General features: G+C 40.7%; 1 protein-coding gene across 1 annotated transcript; it reads right to left on the reverse strand.

Moving 5' to 3' along the window:
* Window positions 1–7,264: 7,264 nt before the first annotated feature.
* LOC118936370 (metalloproteinase inhibitor 2-like) lies at window positions 7,265–11,533 on the reverse strand. The gene is made up of 5 exons (XM_036941834.1): window positions 11,218–11,533; window positions 9,327–9,397; window positions 8,408–8,510; window positions 7,710–7,834; window positions 7,265–7,563 (listed from the first exon to the last, which is right to left on the reverse strand). Exons 1-5 carry the CDS (start codon window positions 11,345–11,347, stop codon window positions 7,390–7,392), a joined length of 603 nt encoding a protein of 200 aa, XP_036797729.1. The 5' UTR covers window positions 11,348–11,533; the 3' UTR covers window positions 7,265–7,389.
* Between the last annotated feature and the right edge of the window lie 8,922 nt (window positions 11,534–20,455).

Below are 20,455 nucleotides of genomic sequence, written 5' to 3' on the forward strand. Positions count from 1 at the left end.
GTATTTTTTGGTTGGGATCCCTATTTTTTATTCATTTGTCTGTATTTTTTTGGGGGGGATCCCTATTTTTTGTTAATTTGTCTGTATTTTTTGGTTGGGATCCCTATTTTTTATTCATTTGTCTGTATTTTTGGGGGGGGGATCCCTATTTTTTATTAATTTGTCTGTATTTTTTGGGGGGGGGATCCCTATTTTTTATTAATTTGTCTGTATTTTTTGGGGGGGGGATCCCTATTTTTTGTTAATTTGTCTGTATTTTTTGGTTGGGATCCCTATTTTTTATTCATTTGTCTGTATTTTTGGGGGGGGGATCCCTATTTTTTATTAATTTGTCTGTATTTTTTGGGGGGGGGATCCCTATTTTTTATTAATTTGTCTGTATTTTTTTTGGGGGGGGATCCCTATTTTTTTCTAAATCGATTTCAATCCCGCAAAAAAAAAAAGAAAAAACTCCAAGGGGTGGTGAATGAAAACCCACTGTAAACATTACACTGAACAGGTTGATGTTTGTCATGAGTCTTGTCCTGGAGGCAGACCTGGGCGATTTCCCCTTCGGCCAGCTGCACAGTCAAAATTATAACAATTCATTAAGGAAATTTGCGGAAATTTAAGGTTAGCAGTGTGGTGAAAGTGAAGTTTAAAATCTGATTTTATGCCTGTGCCCATCTGCAATGTGGACTCCAGTACAAGATTGACGAGAAGCGCTAACCTGCACTGTGAACCAAATCAACCAGGTCTACCATCTACGTTGCAGAGAAATTTAATATTTTTGTCCGTAGTAAGATAAGCAGAGAAGCCATTCAATTGAATAAAGCAGTTATAGTGAATTCAACCCAGTGATGTCAGTCAGTGTGGCACTTTTACCACTCCTGTGCTAATCAAATAATAATCCAACTGGCTGAATATGGCAATTGTATAACAACCAGTTTGCAAGACATCCTCAGTTTCCTAATTCTATTAGCACAGGAACATACCATTGTGCATAAGAATGAACAGAATATTAATCCACTGAAGAATATACACCAAGAATAATGTTCTCTTATAAAGCAAGGAAGAAAGAATCAAAGTGGTTTAATTTGGTCAATGTCATTACATAGCTAAAGCCCTGGTTTAGACCCAAACTACTAAAGGGCCACAATCAGTAGACAAATGTTGAACGTTGCTGATAGAAATGCCATTAGAGCCTACATGATTCCTTTCTTCCTGTCAGAGAAGACAGTTTGTTATTCATCTGAACTTTCTACATTGTGCGCTGTTGAACACACCCCAGGATTTAGGATGGCATTTTTCAGGAACTGTTCTATTTCGAAACAACCACATGGGCCAACAACACAGAACCATTCTGGGTTTCAATAACACCTTTTGTTCGTTTAAAAAACTTGTAACAAATGAACGGCAGAAGAAATGAACACTTGGAGCACTATAATTCATTTGTAGTTTATTTTATTGCATTTTTAGAAGTGACCAGTAAGCACTTTTATTTAATATAAATCATAATATTTTTATTAAATTAATTGCAGGCATCTTTAAATAACAAAGCAAATGGCCTGTAAAGTATAAGGTGTACAGTATATTGGTCACACACACACACCTTGCAATTGCAGCCTCTTTGGTAACGGCAAGTCAAGCTCTTCTTTTGCGCGGCACTCAAGTCCTCCCAGGGCTGATTATAGCCACACAGTGTTACATACATCCTTCCAGTTTGTTGCTTTCAGGGGAAAAAAATATCCTGGGGTAACTTTACAGCAGAAGAAAAAAAATGTCCTCACCACTCTGGGACCTGTGGTGCCACCTCTTTGACCAATCAGATTCACAGAAATTACAGGTTGTGCAGAGTGCGCTCTGATTTATATAGACATGTGCCACCATCTTCCCACTGGTATTATTTTAGCAAACAGGAAAATAACTCACTCCCAATAGACAAGCAAAAAGTCTTCAGAGAAATGTTGTAGCAGCCTACACCTAAACATTAGTGATCTGACCTGCAGTATCAGTCTGATCAACTATTGGCCTCTATACGCCCTGTCCCATCTGGCCAGAAGAAACAAAGTGGTAACATTATGTATTTATGGCCTAAGACAATTTATTTGTGTTTGGAGAAAATATAACTTTCTTTTATAACTTTTTGGTAAAAACTTGTGTTTGGAGGACAAAGAATGCTGAGTTGCATCCAAAGAACACCATACCTACTGTGAAGCATGGGGGTGGAAACATCATGCTTTGGGGCTGTTTTTCTGCAAAGGGACCAGGACGACTGATCCGTGTAAAGGAAAGAATGAATGTGTCGTGAGATTTTGACTGAAAACCTCCTTCCATTCGCAAGGGCATTGAAGATGAAACGTGGCTGGGTCTTTCAGCATGACAATGATCCCAAACACACCGCCCGGGCAATGAAGGAGTGGCTTCGTAAGAAGCATTTCAAGGTCCTGGAGTTGCCTAGCCAGTCTCCAGATCTCAACCACATAGAAAATCTTTGGAGGGAGTTTAAAGTCCGTGTTGCCCAGCAACAGCCCCAAAACATCACTGCTCTAGAGGAGATCTGCATGGAGGAATGGGCCAAAATACCACCAACAGTGTGTGAAAACCTTGTGAAGACTTACAGAAAACGTTTGACCTCTGTCATTGCCAACAAAGGGTATATAACAATGTATTGAGATAAACTTTTGTTATTGACCAAATACTTATTTTCCACCATAATTTGCAAATACATTTTTTTTAAGTGGGAGAACTTGCACAATTGGTGGCTGACTAAATACTTTTTTTGCCCCACTATATGTCTTCCAATAGGAATATACAGTATATTATTCACACACCTACTGCAGATTTGAAATATTTACCTGAATTCCCTACCACCCCACTCAATGTGTCACTACTGAAACATAGTGAAAAAGTTGCAATAAAGGAAGAACCACATACAGTAGAGTTCCTTTTAATTAACCTTCTATTACAGATGAACATATAAAAATATATTAACATACCAAATTAAAAACATGATTTTTAACCTGATTTTCAAATCCTTTACATTTCATTTAGAGAAGTATAATCTCTATTGTGTGTTAATTTGCATTTCGGTGTCAAGTGTCAATCATAGAGATAAATGGAGGACTCTAGATGGATATAACTCATTTTGGGAAAGACATTGCCATCGAGGGCTTCCCCCATTTAAAAGTGGTCAACTGGGTGGGGATTCCTATGGGTTGGGAGTAATCAGCCTATGATCAGAAAGTATTGTCTTCTTCAAATTGGGTTGCCTATGGTTTGTAAACCAAAGACTAAGATAATATCCAGGAGCTAAGACAAAGATTTATACCAGGACATTTGTCCCAAGACCCAGACCCAATAAGTTGAGACCATGAAAAGTTAAAGACTGAATTGATGTGGTCTCAAGACCAAGACCACTCGATCAACAGTCCATGGGCCCTTTCTTCAATTGTAAGAAACTCAAGTACATTAGAGTAGAGTAGAGTACAGCAGAGTATAGTAGGGTACAGTACAGTACAGCACAGCAGAGTAGGGTACAGTAGAGTAGAGTACAGTACAGTACAGCAGAGTAGAGTAAAGTACAGTACAGTACAGCAGAGTAGAGTATGGTACAGTACAGCACAGCACAGCAGAGTAGAGTACAGTACAGTACAGCAGAGTAGGGTACAGCAGAGTAGAGTAGGGTAGAGTACAGCACAGCAGAGTAGAGTAGGGTACAGTACAGCACAGCAGAGTAGGGTTCAGTACAGCAGAGTAAAGTAGAGTACAGTAGAGCACAGCAGAGTAGAGTACAGCAGAGTAGAGTAGGGTACAGTACAGCAGAGTAGAGTATGGTACAGTACAGCAGAGTAAAGTAGAGTACAGTAGAGCACAGCAGAGTAGAGTACAGCAGAGTAGAGTAGGGTACAGTACAGCAGAGTAAAGTAGAGTACAGTAGAGCACAGCAGAGTAGAGTACAGCAGAGTAGAGTAGGGTACAGTACAGCAGAGTAGAGTACAGTAGAGCAGAGTAGAGTAGAGTACAGTACAGCAGAGTACAGTACAGCAGAGTAGAGTAGGGTACAGTACAGCAGAGTAGAGTATAGCAGAGTAGAGTAGGGTACAGCAGAGTAGAGTAGAGTATAGCAGAGTAGAGTAGGGTACAGCCGAGTAGAGTAGGGTACAGTACAGCAGAGTAGAGTAGAGCAGAGTAGAGTAGGGTACAGCAGAGCAGAGTAGGGTACAGTACAGCAGTGTAGAGTACAGTAGGGTACAGTACAGTACAATAGGGTTCAGTAGAGTAGAGTAGGCTACAGTAGAGTAGGGTACAGCAGTGTAGGGTACAGTAGAGTAGAGCAGGGGTTTATTCCCCAGGGTCTGCCTTTTCACATATTGAGATAGAGTAGGGTACAGTACAGCACAGCAGAGTAAAGTAGAGTACAGTAGAGCACAGCAGAGTAGAGTACAGCAGAGTAGAGTAGGGTACAGTACAGCAGAGTAAAGTAGAGTACAGTAGAGCACAGCAGAGTAGAGTACAGCAGAGTAGAGTAGGGTACAGTACAGCAGAGTAGAGTACAGTAGAGCAGAGTAGAGTACAGTACAGTACAGCAGAGTAAAGTAGAGTACAGTAGAGCACAGCAGAGTAGAGTACAGCAGAGTAGAGTGGGGTACAGGACAGTAGAGTAGAGTAGAGTACAGTACAGTACAGCAGAGTAGAGTAGGGTACAGTACAGTACAGCAGAGTAGAGTAGGATACAGCAGAGTAGAGTACAGCAGAGTAGAGTAGGGTACAGTACAGCAGAGTAGAGTAGGGTACAGTACAGTAGAGTATAGTAGGGTACAGTACAGCAGAGTAGAGTACAGTAGAGCAGAGTAGAGTAGGGTACAGTACAGTTGGGTATGGTACAATAGAGTACAGTAGAGTAGAGTAGGGTACAGCAGTGTAGAGTACAGTACAGCAGTGTAGAGTATAGTAGGGTACAGTACAGTAGAATAGGGTTCAGTAGAGTAGAGTAGGCTACAGTAGAGTAGGGTACAGCAGTGTAGGGTACAGAAGAGTAGAGCAGGGGTTTATTCCCCAGGGTCTGCCTTTCCACATATTGAGATAGCCTATATTAATTACACACCAGCATGTTGTTTTGAGGCTTATTTCCTGCATTTCGACATAGTTTAACAAGACTCCTAACATATTTTAGATAGGCTATTTAATAATGATGATGGATATGGGAAAATAAATTCTCGACCCGATTTCCCCAAATATGTTTTATGGTCATTTATCTGAATCATACATACTGTATTTTATTAGACAAAGTGAACAGATCAATTGATAGCAACATAGTCACACATTGTAGAAGATTGATGCCGTGTTCACATGCTAGTCAGAACTAGGAAACTGACATTGACTTGCTATCTGGTTGTAGTTAATCACGTGCCGCGTTCAACGAATTAGCAAGTTGGATATTTCAGATTTTGCTAGTTCTGACTGAATGTTGAAGTGGCATACTTCCCAAGCAACATCCAATTTCTTCGACTTCAGGTCGTAGCTCAGCTTCTGAATGTCAGAGACAAACCAAAGATATTCCCATGTGCATCAGAGTTGCAGTATGCAAAAGTACAGTACACTAAAGTAGAGCACAGTACAGTATATTCCAGTACTGTATGGCACATTATAGATTTATATGTTTTGGCCAAATACATTTCAATGTTTGGGCTCTTGGAGGGTTAGAATCCCCCCTGCTGTCTATGCATCTCAATACTCTCCACTGGGTATGGTAGTGGGTGCCAGGCGCACCGGTTTGTGTCAAGAACTGCAACACTCCTGGGTTTTTAATGCTCAACAGTTTCCCGTGTGCATCAAGAATGGTCCACCACCCAAGACACCCAGCCAACTTGACACAACTGTGGGAAGCATTGGAGTAAACATGGGCCAGCATCCCTGTGGAACGCTTTTGACGCCTAGTAGAGTCCATGCCCACATGAATTTAGGCTGTTCTGAGGGCAAAAAAGGGGGGTGGAAATCAAAATTAGGAAGGTGTTCCTAATGTTGGGTATAGTCAGCATATCTACTATCTTTATGGTGTCAATTGTTGCAGTTGTGAGAGTTTCGGTTTGGACAATTTTGACTTAACATATAGCTGGCTATCTTTCAATTGGACAGATGTACGGTACCAGTCAACACTTACTAATTCCAGGGTTTCTTTATTTTTACTATTTTCTACATTGTAGAATATTTCAGAAGACAAACTATGAAATAGCAAATATGGAATCATGTAACCAAAAAAAGTAGCATTAAACAAATAGATTTGAGATTCTTCAAAGTAGCCACCCTTTGCCTTGATGACAGCTTTGCATTCTCTCAACCAGCTTCATGATATATTTCAATTAACAGGTGTGCCTCAAATTAATTTGTGGAACTTCTCAATGTGTTTGAGCCAATCAGTTGTGACAAGGTAGGGGTGGTATACAGAAAAAATATTGCAAGAACAGCTCAAATTAGAGAAACGATAGTCCATTACTTTTAGACATGGTCAGTCAATCCGGAACAGTATTTTTATTTCACCAATAGTCTAAACCAGTTTCCTATTAGAAATTTTAAATATACGAGTATTTGCATATTACCAATTGGTGCTGAAAAGGAGGTGAATATGCATGCATTGGGGGCTCCCGGGTGGCGCAGCGGTCTAAAGGCACTACATCTGTGCTAGAGGCGTCACTACAGACCCCGGTTTGATGGCCCAGCATTGTCCAGGTTACACCGTCATTGCAATTAAGTATTTGTTCTTACTGGCGCACCTAGTTAAATACATTACATAGCTTAGAAAAATATTCTGAATGGTTATCCATAGTCTACCCACTCAGCACAGATGTCAGTTCAATGTCTAGATATCAAATAAAGGATTGAACTACTCAAATCCAAAATTAGTTTCACTTTGATGCAACAAGTGTTGAATACATTGCCCAGGGGGGTAGTGAGTCCGAGAAAATATTGAAACATTTTAGAACTTAGTGACAACTTAAGACTCAAGGTTCTGAAAACTCAATCTTTGTCAGCAAGTGTGAGTGTTCTCAGCAATTTCATTCAAATGCATTCAACGTGCAGAAGGGAACCACACCTGCATTTCTTTGTCAAGGAAGACCATGTAAAAAACATTAATTCTACAATATTGTGTCCAGCTGAACACAACCCAGGCTTTAGGATGGTATTTCAGGAAGAATTCTCTAGTCAGAAACAGACACTTGAGTTTCAATAACACCTTTGGTTCCAGCTTAAACTGATGAATGACACAAATTAATACTTGGAGCACTATATTTGAGGAGTAGTTTATTTTTATTGCACAAGTGACCAGTTTTTAAATTGCAGGCATATTTAGCCACTGAGCAGTGAGTGGAAGGCCTGTGGAGTTACTATGGAGTAGTCAATATCCAGGAACTACTTCTTGGATGGAGCCATCCCCCTGTACCAGGCACAGGACCCATCAAAATTCATGAGACAGGCAGAGTACTTGGCCTGGGGTCCGCTTTGGCCATCGTTCAACAACCAGTCTGTCCAAAGGCACTCATCTGGGGCGCTGACGGGACAGGGGAGGGAAGAGCAGCGGATGATCTGTAGCTCAGAGCAGGGAGAGAGAAAGACCCAGATCACCAACTGATCATTACCCCAATACTATAGCTCTTGTGTTTAGCCAATGTGACAAAGTAAAAATTGAACAAGTGGTGTAAAGTAATTTTACTATAATTCCTGTCACACACCGTGCAAGCACAGCCGGTTCGGTAGCGTTGAGTCAAGCTCTTCTTTTGTGTGCCATTCAAGTCGTCCCAGTACTGAATAAAGTCACACGTGACTATATGCATCCTCCCATCAGTATTTAGGCTGCCTGAAGACAGAAGACAGTGAGTCAACAACCTGTGGGGTAAAAGTTAACCCCCAGATGCTGATATTGGATAAGTTTCCCCTTCTTTCCCCCACAAATGGTTAAGATTAGAATTGGGGAGGGTGAAACAGATCCTAGATCTGTCCCTGGGGGTAACTTTACCCTGGAGCAGGAAGACATATTGATGCAGCCTGGAACACTAGAATTTAGCATAATAAATAAGTGATGCATTAGTTGTAAACATTTATAAGCATTAAACATTTAAATTCTTAACATTAGGTATTATAAAGTGTAACTGGAAGAGCCAGACTGTATCACATCTGGCCGTGATTGGGAGACCCATAGGGCGGCACACAAGTGGCCCAGCGGCGTCAGGGTTTGGCCGTCATTGCAAACAAGAATGTTTAACTGACTTGCCTAGTTAAATAAACTTTAAATTAAAAAAGTATTTTTTCTGAAGCACTTGACTTGTACAAGATGAAGTCAATAGTTCAGAATAGGCCATGATGCTGCAAGCATAGGCTGAGCAGGTTAACCAGTGATAACAATGAACTTGGGTAACAGTGAGAACCACACCTGTGAAGAGATACTCCTTGTTGATTTCCAGGGTCACGCCACACGAGGCTGAGGAGGATGAAGTGAAGATGGCGTGGATAACCCGATCAGGACCTTTGAACATCTAGCCAATCACAAGGAGAACAGAGGATCTGTCAAACATCTAAATATACAGTTTAACCTTAATGACTACAGCTCTCAGGCACTAAGTCTTTCCTAATTCCCCCCTGTACCCCATCCGGATGTTTGCAGATCAAAAAATATTGCTTAATCTACCCTTCATTTTTATCAGGGTGTCATACAGAGACCAAGGTATTTTTTTTACAGAAGCCAAAACTCGAGAAACACAAAATGTAAGCAGAAGAGTCCAAAACAATTCTGAGTCGCCCTAAAGGCAACTACAAGTCACATTTAGAACATTTAAGATCGTTCCCCAAAAATATTTCAAGCAGATTCATCCAACTCAGGAGAGCCCAATGGAATACCCAGAGTTAAACATCCCTGATCTGAGAGACTAACTATAATGTCTAAAGGTCTGTAATAATGTTAGGTACAGTGAGTTAGTAAAAGGGCTTTATAAAAGAACATCTGGCAATTTATCAACTAAAGTAACAAAGAGCCAGCCAACTTCCTGGTAGAGAATGCAGGGATGAGTACCAAACCCCCCCCCCCCCCCCCATCACCAGTAATAAAGTGCAGTGCATGATGTCACCATAGTCTAGGACTGGTAGGAACAGCAAATGAATAATGTGCTTTCCAGCAACTGAAGCTCCTTTTTATATGGTGGAAGCTCCACAACTGCACTGTTTATGCCAACCCAGATCTGCAAACACTGAAGGGGAAAGGAGAGAACTGGGGCCATCTGTCAGACTGGGGTTCAGGGGGCTTCAATGTGTCAGTGCAGGAAGGAACAACCACTTAATAAAAAGGCTAATCATACCTTGATCTGTTGGATGTCATACTTGGTGTTACCAGACACAACTTCCACACCAACCACCTTTGCCCTGATCACTGGAAGAGAGAAACGTGGTTTAACTGACAAGCCCCATTTTCCTTTCAATGGTCAGTTAGACACTGATGGTTTAAGGGCGTTATGAGATCTAAGACAACAGAACACGTCACAGACAAGATATTACAGTCTTAAAAACGTTGTGCATAAGTTCACCCTGTTTGGGCTCAACAGACAAGTCCATTATCCCTCCAGGTCCTAGATTCCTAGCTCTAGTCGTCTGCCTTTAATTCAACACGCCTAGTGTAACTAAACCCCGCCTGGTCTGCAGATGTTCAGGTGCCAACCAGGTGCTGGTAGGAAGACTGAGGCACAGACCTTATGACACAAGCTCCTCCTCCGCCCACCTGTCTGGGTAGAAGGTGCTGACAGCGACAACCTCTTCACTTCAGTCTGATTCAGAAGATATTCAAACGATTCATCCTTGCCAAACAGATGAACTACTCCTGTAAGGTTAAGTTCCCTCTATTCCGTAGCTGTCTATCATTAGGACCAGTACACCACAGCTGTCTATCATTAGGACCAGTACACCACAGCTGTCTATCATTAGGACCAGTACACCACAGCTGACTATCATTAGGACCAGTACACCACAGCTGTCTATCATTAGGACCAGTACACCACAGCTGTCTATCATTAGGACCAGTACACCACAGATGTACGTGTTGCTTTTATCACTGGCATTAAAGTTTTTCTGCAGACATCCTGATCTAATGAAACTACAGTAGAAAAGGTTTTTACTAACAGCTGTACCAGTTAAGAGACGTTACACTACAAAAGCCACATTTGGCAGATGTTTCAGACCTCAAGATGGCACCACAGCTGTGCAGAGCATGTGTTCCCTTAACTCAAGATTCAAGTACAATTCAGGTTGAAAACATTCCTTTTAAGGAGCACATGAAAGAAATTAACTGTCCAAGGTAAGTGATATACAGTGGCCAAATCTTAATTTAATCCCATTGCATAAACTGCAAACTTATTTATTCAAGGTTTAAAAAGCCACCTAAAAAGTTCACTTAAATGCCAGACTTGCTTTGCACAAATGAAAAATATATATTACGCCACATAACAATACACATTGCTGCAGGACTAAGTTCCCGGTGAGAAACTGGCTCAAATTAAGTCACGGCATCTGTAGCCTACCACTATTCGATATAAATAAGTCTACACTACAACTGAGTGCCTTGGGTTAAATGTAAAAAGAGTATTAACTTGTTTGGTGTATATAATTTAGCATTCAACTGTAGGCATAATGTGTAGGCCTAGAGGCAAATATAACACTTGGTGTAGAAGGAGTCACAGCCAGTGCTACAGCCAGGGCTCTCAAACCCTGTTCCTCGAGAGCTACCCTCCTGCAGGTTCTCAATCCAAACCCAGTTGTAACGAACCTGATTCCGTTCATCAACCGGCTAATTACTAGAATCAGGTGTGCAAATTAGGGTGGGATCAAAAACCTACAGGATGGCAGCTCTCCAGGAAGAGGGTTGGAGAGCCTTGGCTGTAGCCCATCTTACTGTTGCCTACTTATGTAAATACAATGATCATGTCATGGTAATTATTATAACCACAGAATTTAACGTTTGCATGTTGCGCATTGATAGTGTAGTAGCCCAGTGTTCGCCAACTCCAGCGTTCGAGTATACCAAACAGAACTTTGTTATATCCCCAGACAAAAACACTTGATTCAACTCATTGAGGGCCTGATGATTGTTGAATCATGTGTTCTTGTCCAGGGCTACAATAAAAATGTGTACCGTTTGAGTAACTCGAGGACCGGAGTTGAGAACCTGAGATGTCAGAAATATTGCCAAAATTGCCTTACCGACGTCTGCGTTGCAAAAAGCCTGTTGAAGATGCACAGGAGCGCATTTGCAAGCTTCTGCAATGTCTTCGATCCGCCAAAGGAACAAAACGACCAGAGTGATGAAACAACTGCTTACAGACCAAGTCATCTTGGAAAATATCTCTATAGCGTAAGATAAAATGTTTACTCGTGGAGCTAAAGAACTGTTGTATTGTAAACTACACTAGAACATGCAAAGATATTCCCAGACAGACTAACACCTAGAACTCTGTTTTCATTCGATGTAATCAGCCCGTTTTATTGCAGGCTGTGAGCTCCTCCCACAGTCAGAACCAAGCCAGTGGTAGGCTGAGAAGTCTATTAATCCAGAACCAAAGTAACTCCATTGGAAAAAAATGCCCTCTTTAAAGGGACAACCTCAGAGCAGGCTCAATTTGCCCGGTTGCCATAAATTATCTGTCTTTCGCCTAAACAATGGTGATGAACCAGAAATATCCATTTTAGGATATGCCTGTTTGAATTCCTTTTCTTAAACACCTGGGGCAACTTTAAAGCAGGCTCAACTTGCCCTACTGCTCAGTTCAGTTCACTTGCCCTAAACCCCTCAAACTCAACTCTGGACCTCGACGTGAATCCAGCGCCACTGCATTTTTTTAATTGTTCCCCTTTAATCAGGGACTGGTTTTGACCAGGGACACCAGGTGGGTGCAATTCATTATCAGGAAGAACAGAAAACTAGCATGCTCCTGAGCACCGTGCACAACAAGAAGATGCCCCATACCCCGCTATTGGGCTACTTTTGCACATTTGTTATTGTATGAGTGAGGGAAATGCTTCAAATCGAGAGGAGTCAATGTGTTCTGAAAGATGAGACCTTAAGATCATAATAAATATTGCTTTGATGTCATACAAGCAAACCACACACCTTGAATCCGAATGTGCACTTCACATTTCCATATTTGAAAACTCATGTCATTTACAGTGCCAAAGTTCATGAGCTCTATGTTTAATCCACAGTTACTAGTGTGACATGCATTATGCCCTGGGTTGTCCTGAACAGAAGATTTGCCATGGAACACGCACTTGAATGTACTCAAGACTCCATTCTGTGTGCACCAAAATTGCGTTCTGTTTGTCTGAAGTGCCCTTTGAAAGCTTCCCAGCTAGGACATTTGGTTCCTTGGAAGTTGTGGGAATGTACGTTTTTGGTTTTCCATTGGTTCTGGAAACGAAACCATACTTTCCTGACCGTTATCTTTTTTTTACGGTCTGAGAATGGTAGTGAACACTTCACCTGTTCTGGGAATTAAATTTTTTTAGGTTGCAGGGAGGTTCTGAAAACATTTGCCGTGGAAGATTTTATTAAAGTTCTGAGAAAGCAAATTTGAGGTTATTCGAAAGTAATTAATGAACATTCTGAGAACATGTTTCCATACGATTTTTAAAATCACTGCTAGCTTAGTTTGGGTTAACTGTTGAACCAAACACAGAAAGGACACATGGAAATTAATTTGCTTAGGCATTAATCATACAAACACATGTATTTTTCAATGTGGCATCTTCTGTTCTCTATCCGAGCATGTGAGTGGAATTGAGTGCCAAAAAACACTCCTCAATTCTAAATTCGCTCCATTCATTAAAATCACAAAAACACATCTAGTTTTAGTGACTACCTGGACCTACCATTTGGTTTTGACGTATCAAAACCAAACCATATGATTGGAATGAAAAGTATTCTAATAAACAACATGAAAAGGTGACTGTAAGAAGCGTTCATCATTTCAAATAGGCCACATGCAGTATTAAACAGCGCAAAAACAATTAAATATTTCAGGAGCCAGACAGGTATTATTATAATTAAATACAAATGAAACAAAAAATGCCTTATTAGGCTCAGTATACAGTGCCTTTGAATTAACTTTTAGAAACACGAGTTTGGCCAGAGTCTGTGGCTTCAGGCTCATGTGATGGTGCCGGTAGAGCAGGCCAACAGTGGAGAATACCCTCTCAGACATTGCAGAGCCAATGAGGATGCTAAACACCTTTTGGGCCACTCTTGCCAGGCTGGGCAGGGATGCAGATTTTTTAAGTTTTTATTTTATAGGTTGGCCTAAAGATTTTATGGTAAAATAACCATATCAAAATGGAAAGCTCATTGAAAGAGGTAACATGTCAGGTTTATTGGGCCAAAATCAGTTATAGCCTATAGTAAAGATAATAGAACAAAAATGAAATACATTTTTAAGAGATCTTATTTTTAGTTTATAAATATTTTTGCTATAATGACACACTTAGCTAGCTACCCACCGCATTCCTTTCTGTTAGAATGTGCACATAGTACACCATCATGCTTTCGGGATGTCTTTTCGGATTTCACAATGATTCTTTAGTTGTGGACACTACATCACCACACTCCCTCTCTTCTTTAGTTGTGGACACTACATCACCACACTCCCTCACTTCTTTAGTTGTGGACACTACATCACTGCACTCCCTCTCTTCTTTAGTTGTGGACACTACATCACTGCACTCCCTCTCTTTCTCTTGGTCCTCATCTTTGTAAGTCACCTTGATTTCACACCTGTGTGTTTTATCAGTGTCTTTATGAAAATATTAAGTGAACTCCATGACAGTAGCTAAAGCAAGGGGCTAAAGCAGCACACAAGTAGCCTACAAATGCATGCTGGGCCGGGCATGCCCTGAGCTGGTGAAGTGAGCGTTACTGGAGTGGTAATGGAGCAATATTGGAGGCGGTCGAGAAGACCGATGCTCCAGCCTTTGGGCAACTTGCTCTGCGCTTCAGTCAGATTTAAGAACGCTCTAACTCCGCTCCAGCTCCGCTCGGGGCGGCAGGGTAGGTAGCCTAGTGGTTAGAGCGTTGGACTAGTAACCGGAAGGTTGCGAGTTCAAACCCCCGAGCTGACATGGTACAAATCTGTCGTTCTGCCCCTGAACAGGCAGTTAACCCACTGTTCCCAGGCCGTCATTGAAAATAAGAATTTGTTCTTAACTGACTTGCCTGGTTAAATAAAGGTATAAAAAAAAAAAAAAAAAAAAAAAAAAAAAAAAAAAAAAAAAACAACATGCTCTGTTCTCTATCCATGGAATTAGTCCACTGCACCACCAGGATGGAGCTAGCATGCCATGTATCTTTAACTCATACGTTCATTTTAGTCCGTTCAAACAGACCCCATTTCAAAGGAAAAGAACACTCATTAAGATCAGGTGTGGTACGGGCAACACACCTGAAGACACACACAGGATAGATGAAGTTTTGTTGACGCTGAGAACAGAATGTATATGTTTTTAAATAACATTCTTAGAACGTTCTTTGAGCGTTTCCAATGTTATCTTGTGGTTTTAATAGAATGTTTTCTTAATGTGCTGAGAACATGACTTTATAAAGAACCACAAGGATACCTGTCGAAAATGTTATGTTGAAGTACTGCAATTCCCACAGAAGAACGTTGTTTCTTAATGTTCCCTGGAAAATTTGAGAACATTACTTTACATAGAACCATGAACAAACCCGTAGGAAACGTTATGCGGAAGTACTGAAATTCTTGTGGCAGGGACAGCGCTAGAAGGAATCAGTTGGAAAGATTTCTATATGCAGGCACGCATTTTTAATGGGTGTAAGAGTAAAGACCATAGGCCGCTCGTGAGTTTCAATTTTGGGGAAGCTTATCCTACTATTACTACCGATCTGCCGACCAGTTGATTATTTTCATAAAAGCATTTCATGGAACAGTTTCATTTAAATAATAACCTTTTTGTTTTTCTAAATGTTTTTTACTTGGTTAATCATAAAAATCTGAATTAAAATTCACCTAATGCAAGAGTACTAGCCCCTGCCATATGGACACATTGATACACCGTGATCCATTCATTGGTGGCTAAATAAATTAACGCATGGAACTCAGAGATAGCCTTTAGGCCAATGCTAAATTAGGCCTATACAGTAACTTCCATCTTCAACTAAGTCAAATACATAGTCCTAAACCCAACAAATAAAAACAGAAGAAAATATCCTGATGAAAATGCAGGTTCTTTCAATCACATTAATCTATCTTCTCTGCCTCTCTGCCCCCCTTTCTATCTGTCTTGACTTGAGCCATCGCTGGTGAAGTGCAACATTGTAGGCTACCAAATCAATCAACTGGGTTTGGGCTGAAGCTGTTGCTAGTGAACTTGCAACATTGTATCAACTAGAGTAGGCTTATTCTGAGCCTTCAGAGTATCCCGAACCAGTGAGCTCGGATGTTTTTACATTTCGTTTGCACTGGATATATGGGATCATCCATGGCTGGATCATCAGATCATGATATTTTCACATCGAGGCTTGGTGATTGTCGGGTGTTGGAAAGATTTTTCAAATATTGTGCGGAGCTAATATTATTTGTAATGGATGTTTTAAAATAAAGCAGACTTCATTGACTCAGGTCTACTGTGTGAGGTGAAGAATCAAATACTGAGAAGCTCAGCTTATTAGTGGTGGACGTGATGAGTTAAGACAATCAGAAATCCGAAATCCCCTAATGGGCACTTTCCTACATTTGCCCACAGCAGGTCAGTTCGGCTTACTTTATGCACGCTCAGGTGCGCGCTCACTCGGCATTATCAGGAGAGAGAAACCAGACACATGCTCATTGCACACATCGGGCACTCCAAACAAAGGTAAATGGGAAAATGACAAAACTCGTAAATGATGGTTATGAAATAAAGTGTAGCAGGTTGAACTCTGCAAATAATGTTTCCACTCGGAAAGTGAGAACGGTAAATGAATGTAATTAATACCTGCATTAACATAAATCTATGTAACCAAACGATGGGTATTAACAGTACAATTACTAGGCCTACTGGTACATATGTAATGGGTAATTTATGAAAATTAACAAAGGGCAAACAATTTACACAATGAAACAATGAATGTGAAATAATTGTTGGGAGAGCTGAGCACATTCTAGAGAACTGAGTGCATGCATTCTGGACTGAAACGCGCCATATCCTCGCCACACACCCCTCCCCGCCACACCCCTCCCCTTCTCCATCTCAATATTTTAAATTATACTCAAAACACGTTATCTTCACACATATTTTAGTTGCTTTTTACTGACAGTCACAACTCAATAATCAAGTATTTCTATTGCCACGCGTGCTAACACAATTTCGGGCTTCCCAATAAAATAGGCCTGGCCTACACATTTGTAATTTGAAACAATACAGAGCTTCTTTAAAAAATAAATAAGCTAATGATACTCTATGGTTACGTCATAGTCTCTGGTGAAGTATTTTCAATTATTTTATTTAGACAGGAGCAATTATATAATTTTGGCAAATAATACATTTCATTTAGGGGAACCCAGCATCCGAACAGTGCACTGTGCACCCACCAACGTTCCTTCCCAATTCGCAACTGTACTGAAACTAGATATCTGTTATAATGACGAGATGCTCATGTCTCCGCCCTAACAATAGGAGTCGTTGCAAAGGCAGGCGACAAGCTTAGTTCTGCATTTAATGCCCATAGAAACGCACTGGGCTCATTCTGCACAGATCTTTTTGTGAGAGTGTGTCCTCTCGCTTCGACTCTTCCTCTCTGCTGAAAATGTCATACCATTTATTTTATCTTGTGTCTTTTAACCATTTGTACATTGCTAAAACACTGTATATATATATATATATATATATATATATATATATATATATATATATATATATATATATATATATATATATATATATATATATATATATATAATATGACATTTGTAATGTCTTTACTGTTTTGAAACCTCTATGTGTAATGTTTACTGTTAATTTTTGTTGTTTTTCACTTTATATATTCACTTTGTATGTTGTCTACATCACTTGCTTTGGCAATGTGAACACATGTTTCCCATGCCAATAAAGCCCTTGAATTGAATTTAATTGAAATTGAAAACATCTGTGCGAGCAAAACAGCGCCACTCTGTCTTACTATATGTGACCCATGTATCTGATGCTGTCTGGCCAGAAATAGTATGACATGCCGTACTATTTTTGTCCAGACGTCAGATACATCTTTCTATCTGCATGCATGTCTGTCAAATAAATTATCAATATTTTAATATTTATAACTCTAAGAAAGAAATGGTTCTCAGAATGTTATGTGCTAGCTGGGCTAACACTGCCTTGTTGGCAATAGAATACCTTTCAAATGATGCACACATACCTAACCCAGATTGCGATTTATAATGGAATGTTTTTGGATTGGAAACTACAAGTGTGCTTGATTCAGTTCCTCAATGGCAAAGCTAGGAGTGCTCAAAAAAGCGCCTTATAGTTTAAGGCTCTTTTCTTGAGTCATAATAGAGCATTGAAATGATTTAGGAACGGTCTAGAGTTTGGAGAGTTGTGTTGCCACTTGGAGACACCAGTGGGACCTCTCACTCAAACCCTTGTAATCATTCTTTCTTTTCTTGCACCTAATCCAAAATGTGAATGAATATTCTTATTTATGCTACTGAATGTTTACAGAGTATTTTCAGATTTCGTTATTGACAAATGCTGTGAATAGTGCAGTCAAATGCACATAAATTCAACAGTGTAATGTTTGGATTCAGTCTTGTGTCAGGTGAACTGTTTTGTCCTCACCTTTGGTGTTCCTTTCCAATTGCTACCATGTCTTGCATATCCTTTTAATAGTTCTGTTGGAAAAATAAAAATGTTTCTCAATCCATACAGGCCAATTTTCACAAGATTAAGGAGTTAAGGCCCCTGCTGCAACTAGGTTCCAAAATGTTACCTGGTTACCATCAGGAGACAAAATGGCCACTGCCACCTCTGTGTCCAATCAGATTCCCAGAAATCGCAGGTCAGGCATGGCACAAGTCTATAGAAAGCAGAGTGTGCATTCCACTTTCATAAGGTATTATTTTAGCAAACAGAAAATAACTCACTCCCGAAAGACACAAGCAAAAACTCTTTACAGCAATGTTGTAGCAGCCTACACCTAAACGTTAGTGATCTGACCTGCAGTATCAGTCTGATCAACTGTAAGCCTCTATACGCCTTGTCCCATCAATCAATCAATCAATGAAATGTATTTATAAAGCCCTTCTTACATCAGCTGATGTCACAAAGTGCTGTACAGAAACCCAACCTGAAAACCCAAACAGCAAGGAATGCAGGTGTAGAAGCATCTGGCCAGGGGAAACAAAGTGGGAAAGTTATGTATTTATAGCCTAAGACAATGTATTTGTCTAATGAGAAAATGTGAATGTGATCAACTTCTTTAATCCAAAATTCAAATAGTGATGACATAGGTCCATTAACACAGTCTAGCCTGTCACTTAATTACAAATGTATATAGGCCTACACAGGGATGGAATTTAAGGATTTGGGGCATTGGCTGTTTCCATCCATGGGCCTACATGATGCAACCCTGCCTAAAGCAAGCTCAGTCCTGTTAGTTCTATTGTCTAATCACAGTTGTCTGTGTAACGGAACCCCCTTTTAAAATATAATTCATATGAACAAGTACAAGGTTTTACTATAGCTACTGCTCTCCTCACCTTTTCTATGCATTTACTGTCCAGACTGTCTATATTTCAGACTCTGGTATTGCTCGTTCTGATAATTATTCATTGTTTTACTTTTTAGATTATTTGTGTGTTGTTTTTTAATTTATAGATATTACTTCACTTTTGGAGCTAGAAAACACAAGCATTTTGCTGCACATCGATGTACACAACCAAACAAACTTTGATTTGAATGTTGCTGCAGTTTGACAGAGTTTTCATCCTCCCTATAGGGCCAGGAGTTTTAAAACTGATTAATCACTATGTCATATCCTATCCAGAGATTTACTTTCAGGTCTAAAATACACTTTCCCCATCGGCCAAGTCAGCAGTATTTATTGGTTGCTAAAAGATTATGGTCACTTGCCCGAAAAAGTGAGTAAAGTCTCAGAGAGGTCAGAGAGTAGTTTGACCAAAGAGGAACTCATACCGTTTAACCCAATTCAGTCTCCACAAGTAGCATTTACAACTGAATATGATTGAAGGAATGACCCCATCTAGTGGAGGAATAATAGACATGGTTCATGAGGGATTCATCCAATGGCATTGAGGAGTATACCACCTCAGTCATCAGCTTCATCAATAAGTGCATCGATGACGTCGTCCCCACAGTGACAGTAAGTACATATCCCAACCAGAAGCCATGGACTACAGGCAACATCCGCATCGAGCTAAAGGCTAGAGCTGCCACTTTCAAGGAGCGGGACACTAATCCGGACACTTCTATGAAATTATACCAGACTAGCTAAATGCCTTTTACGCTCGCTTCGATGCAAGCAACCCCGAAGCATGCATGAGAGCACCAGCTGTTCCAGACGACTGTGTGATAACGCTCTCGGTAGCCGATGTGAGCAAGACCTTTAAACAGGTCAACATTCACAAAGCCGCGGGGCCAGACGGATTACCAGGACGTGTACTCAAAGCATGCGCTGACCAACTGGCAAGTGTCTTCACTGACATTTTCAATCTCTCCCTGACTGAGTCTGTAATACCTACATCTTTCAAGCAGACCACCAAAATCCCTGTGCCCAAGGAAGCGAAGGTAACCTGCCAAAATGATTACCGCCCTGTAGCACTCACATCAGTAGCCATGAAGTGATTTGAAAGGCTGGTCATGGCTAACATCAACAGCATCATTCCGGTTACACTAGACCCACTCCATTTCGCATACCGCCCCAACAGATCCACAGATGACGCAATCGCACTCCACACTGTCCTTTTCCACCTGGACAAAAGGAACACATGTGAGAATGCTGCTCATTGACTACAGCTCCGTGTTCAACACCATAGTGCCCACAAAGCTCATCACTAAGCTGACCCTGGGACTAAACACCTCCCTCTGCAACTGGATCCAGGACTTCCTGACAGCCTACAACAAATGTGTACTGTTGGGAACACTGGCCTAGTGGTTAGTGTGGCCAGTAACCAAAATATTGCTGGTTGGAATAACTGAGCAGTCTGTGTGCCCTTGTACATGGCACTTGCCTCCAATTTGCTCCAGGGACAAGCATACTAATACAACTGACCTTCTAAAAACACATATCTGGTGTAAATTACAATTAAAAAAATGTTGGGGGGGGCAAACCTGAACTTTGTTACAATCAGGATAAAAATAATTGCCCCGCCACTATGGGACCTGTGGTGGCACCTCTGTCCAATCAGATTCAAGGAAATCACAGGTTGTGTGGGTCGGG

This window comes from Oncorhynchus mykiss, chromosome 13, assembly GCF_013265735.2.
Source record: "Oncorhynchus mykiss isolate Arlee chromosome 13, USDA_OmykA_1.1, whole genome shotgun sequence".
Taxonomy (NCBI): Eukaryota; Metazoa; Chordata; class Actinopteri; order Salmoniformes; family Salmonidae; genus Oncorhynchus; species Oncorhynchus mykiss.

Bases quoted from the DNA above. Each gene is read 5' to 3' on its own strand.
- LOC118936370 (XM_036941834.1), bottom strand. From the start codon at position 11,347: ATGACTTGGTCTGTAAGCAGTTGTTTCATCACTCTGGTCGTTTTGTTC. The intron at 9,398-11,217 runs GTAAGGCAATTT...TCTCTCTTCCAG, and splicing joins TTTTTGCAACGCAGACGTCG to TGATCAGGGCAAAGGTGGTT. The intron at 7,564-7,709 runs GTGTGTGACAGG...TCTGAGCTACAG, and splicing joins GAACCGGCTGTGCTTGCACG to ATCATCCGCTGCTCTTCCCT.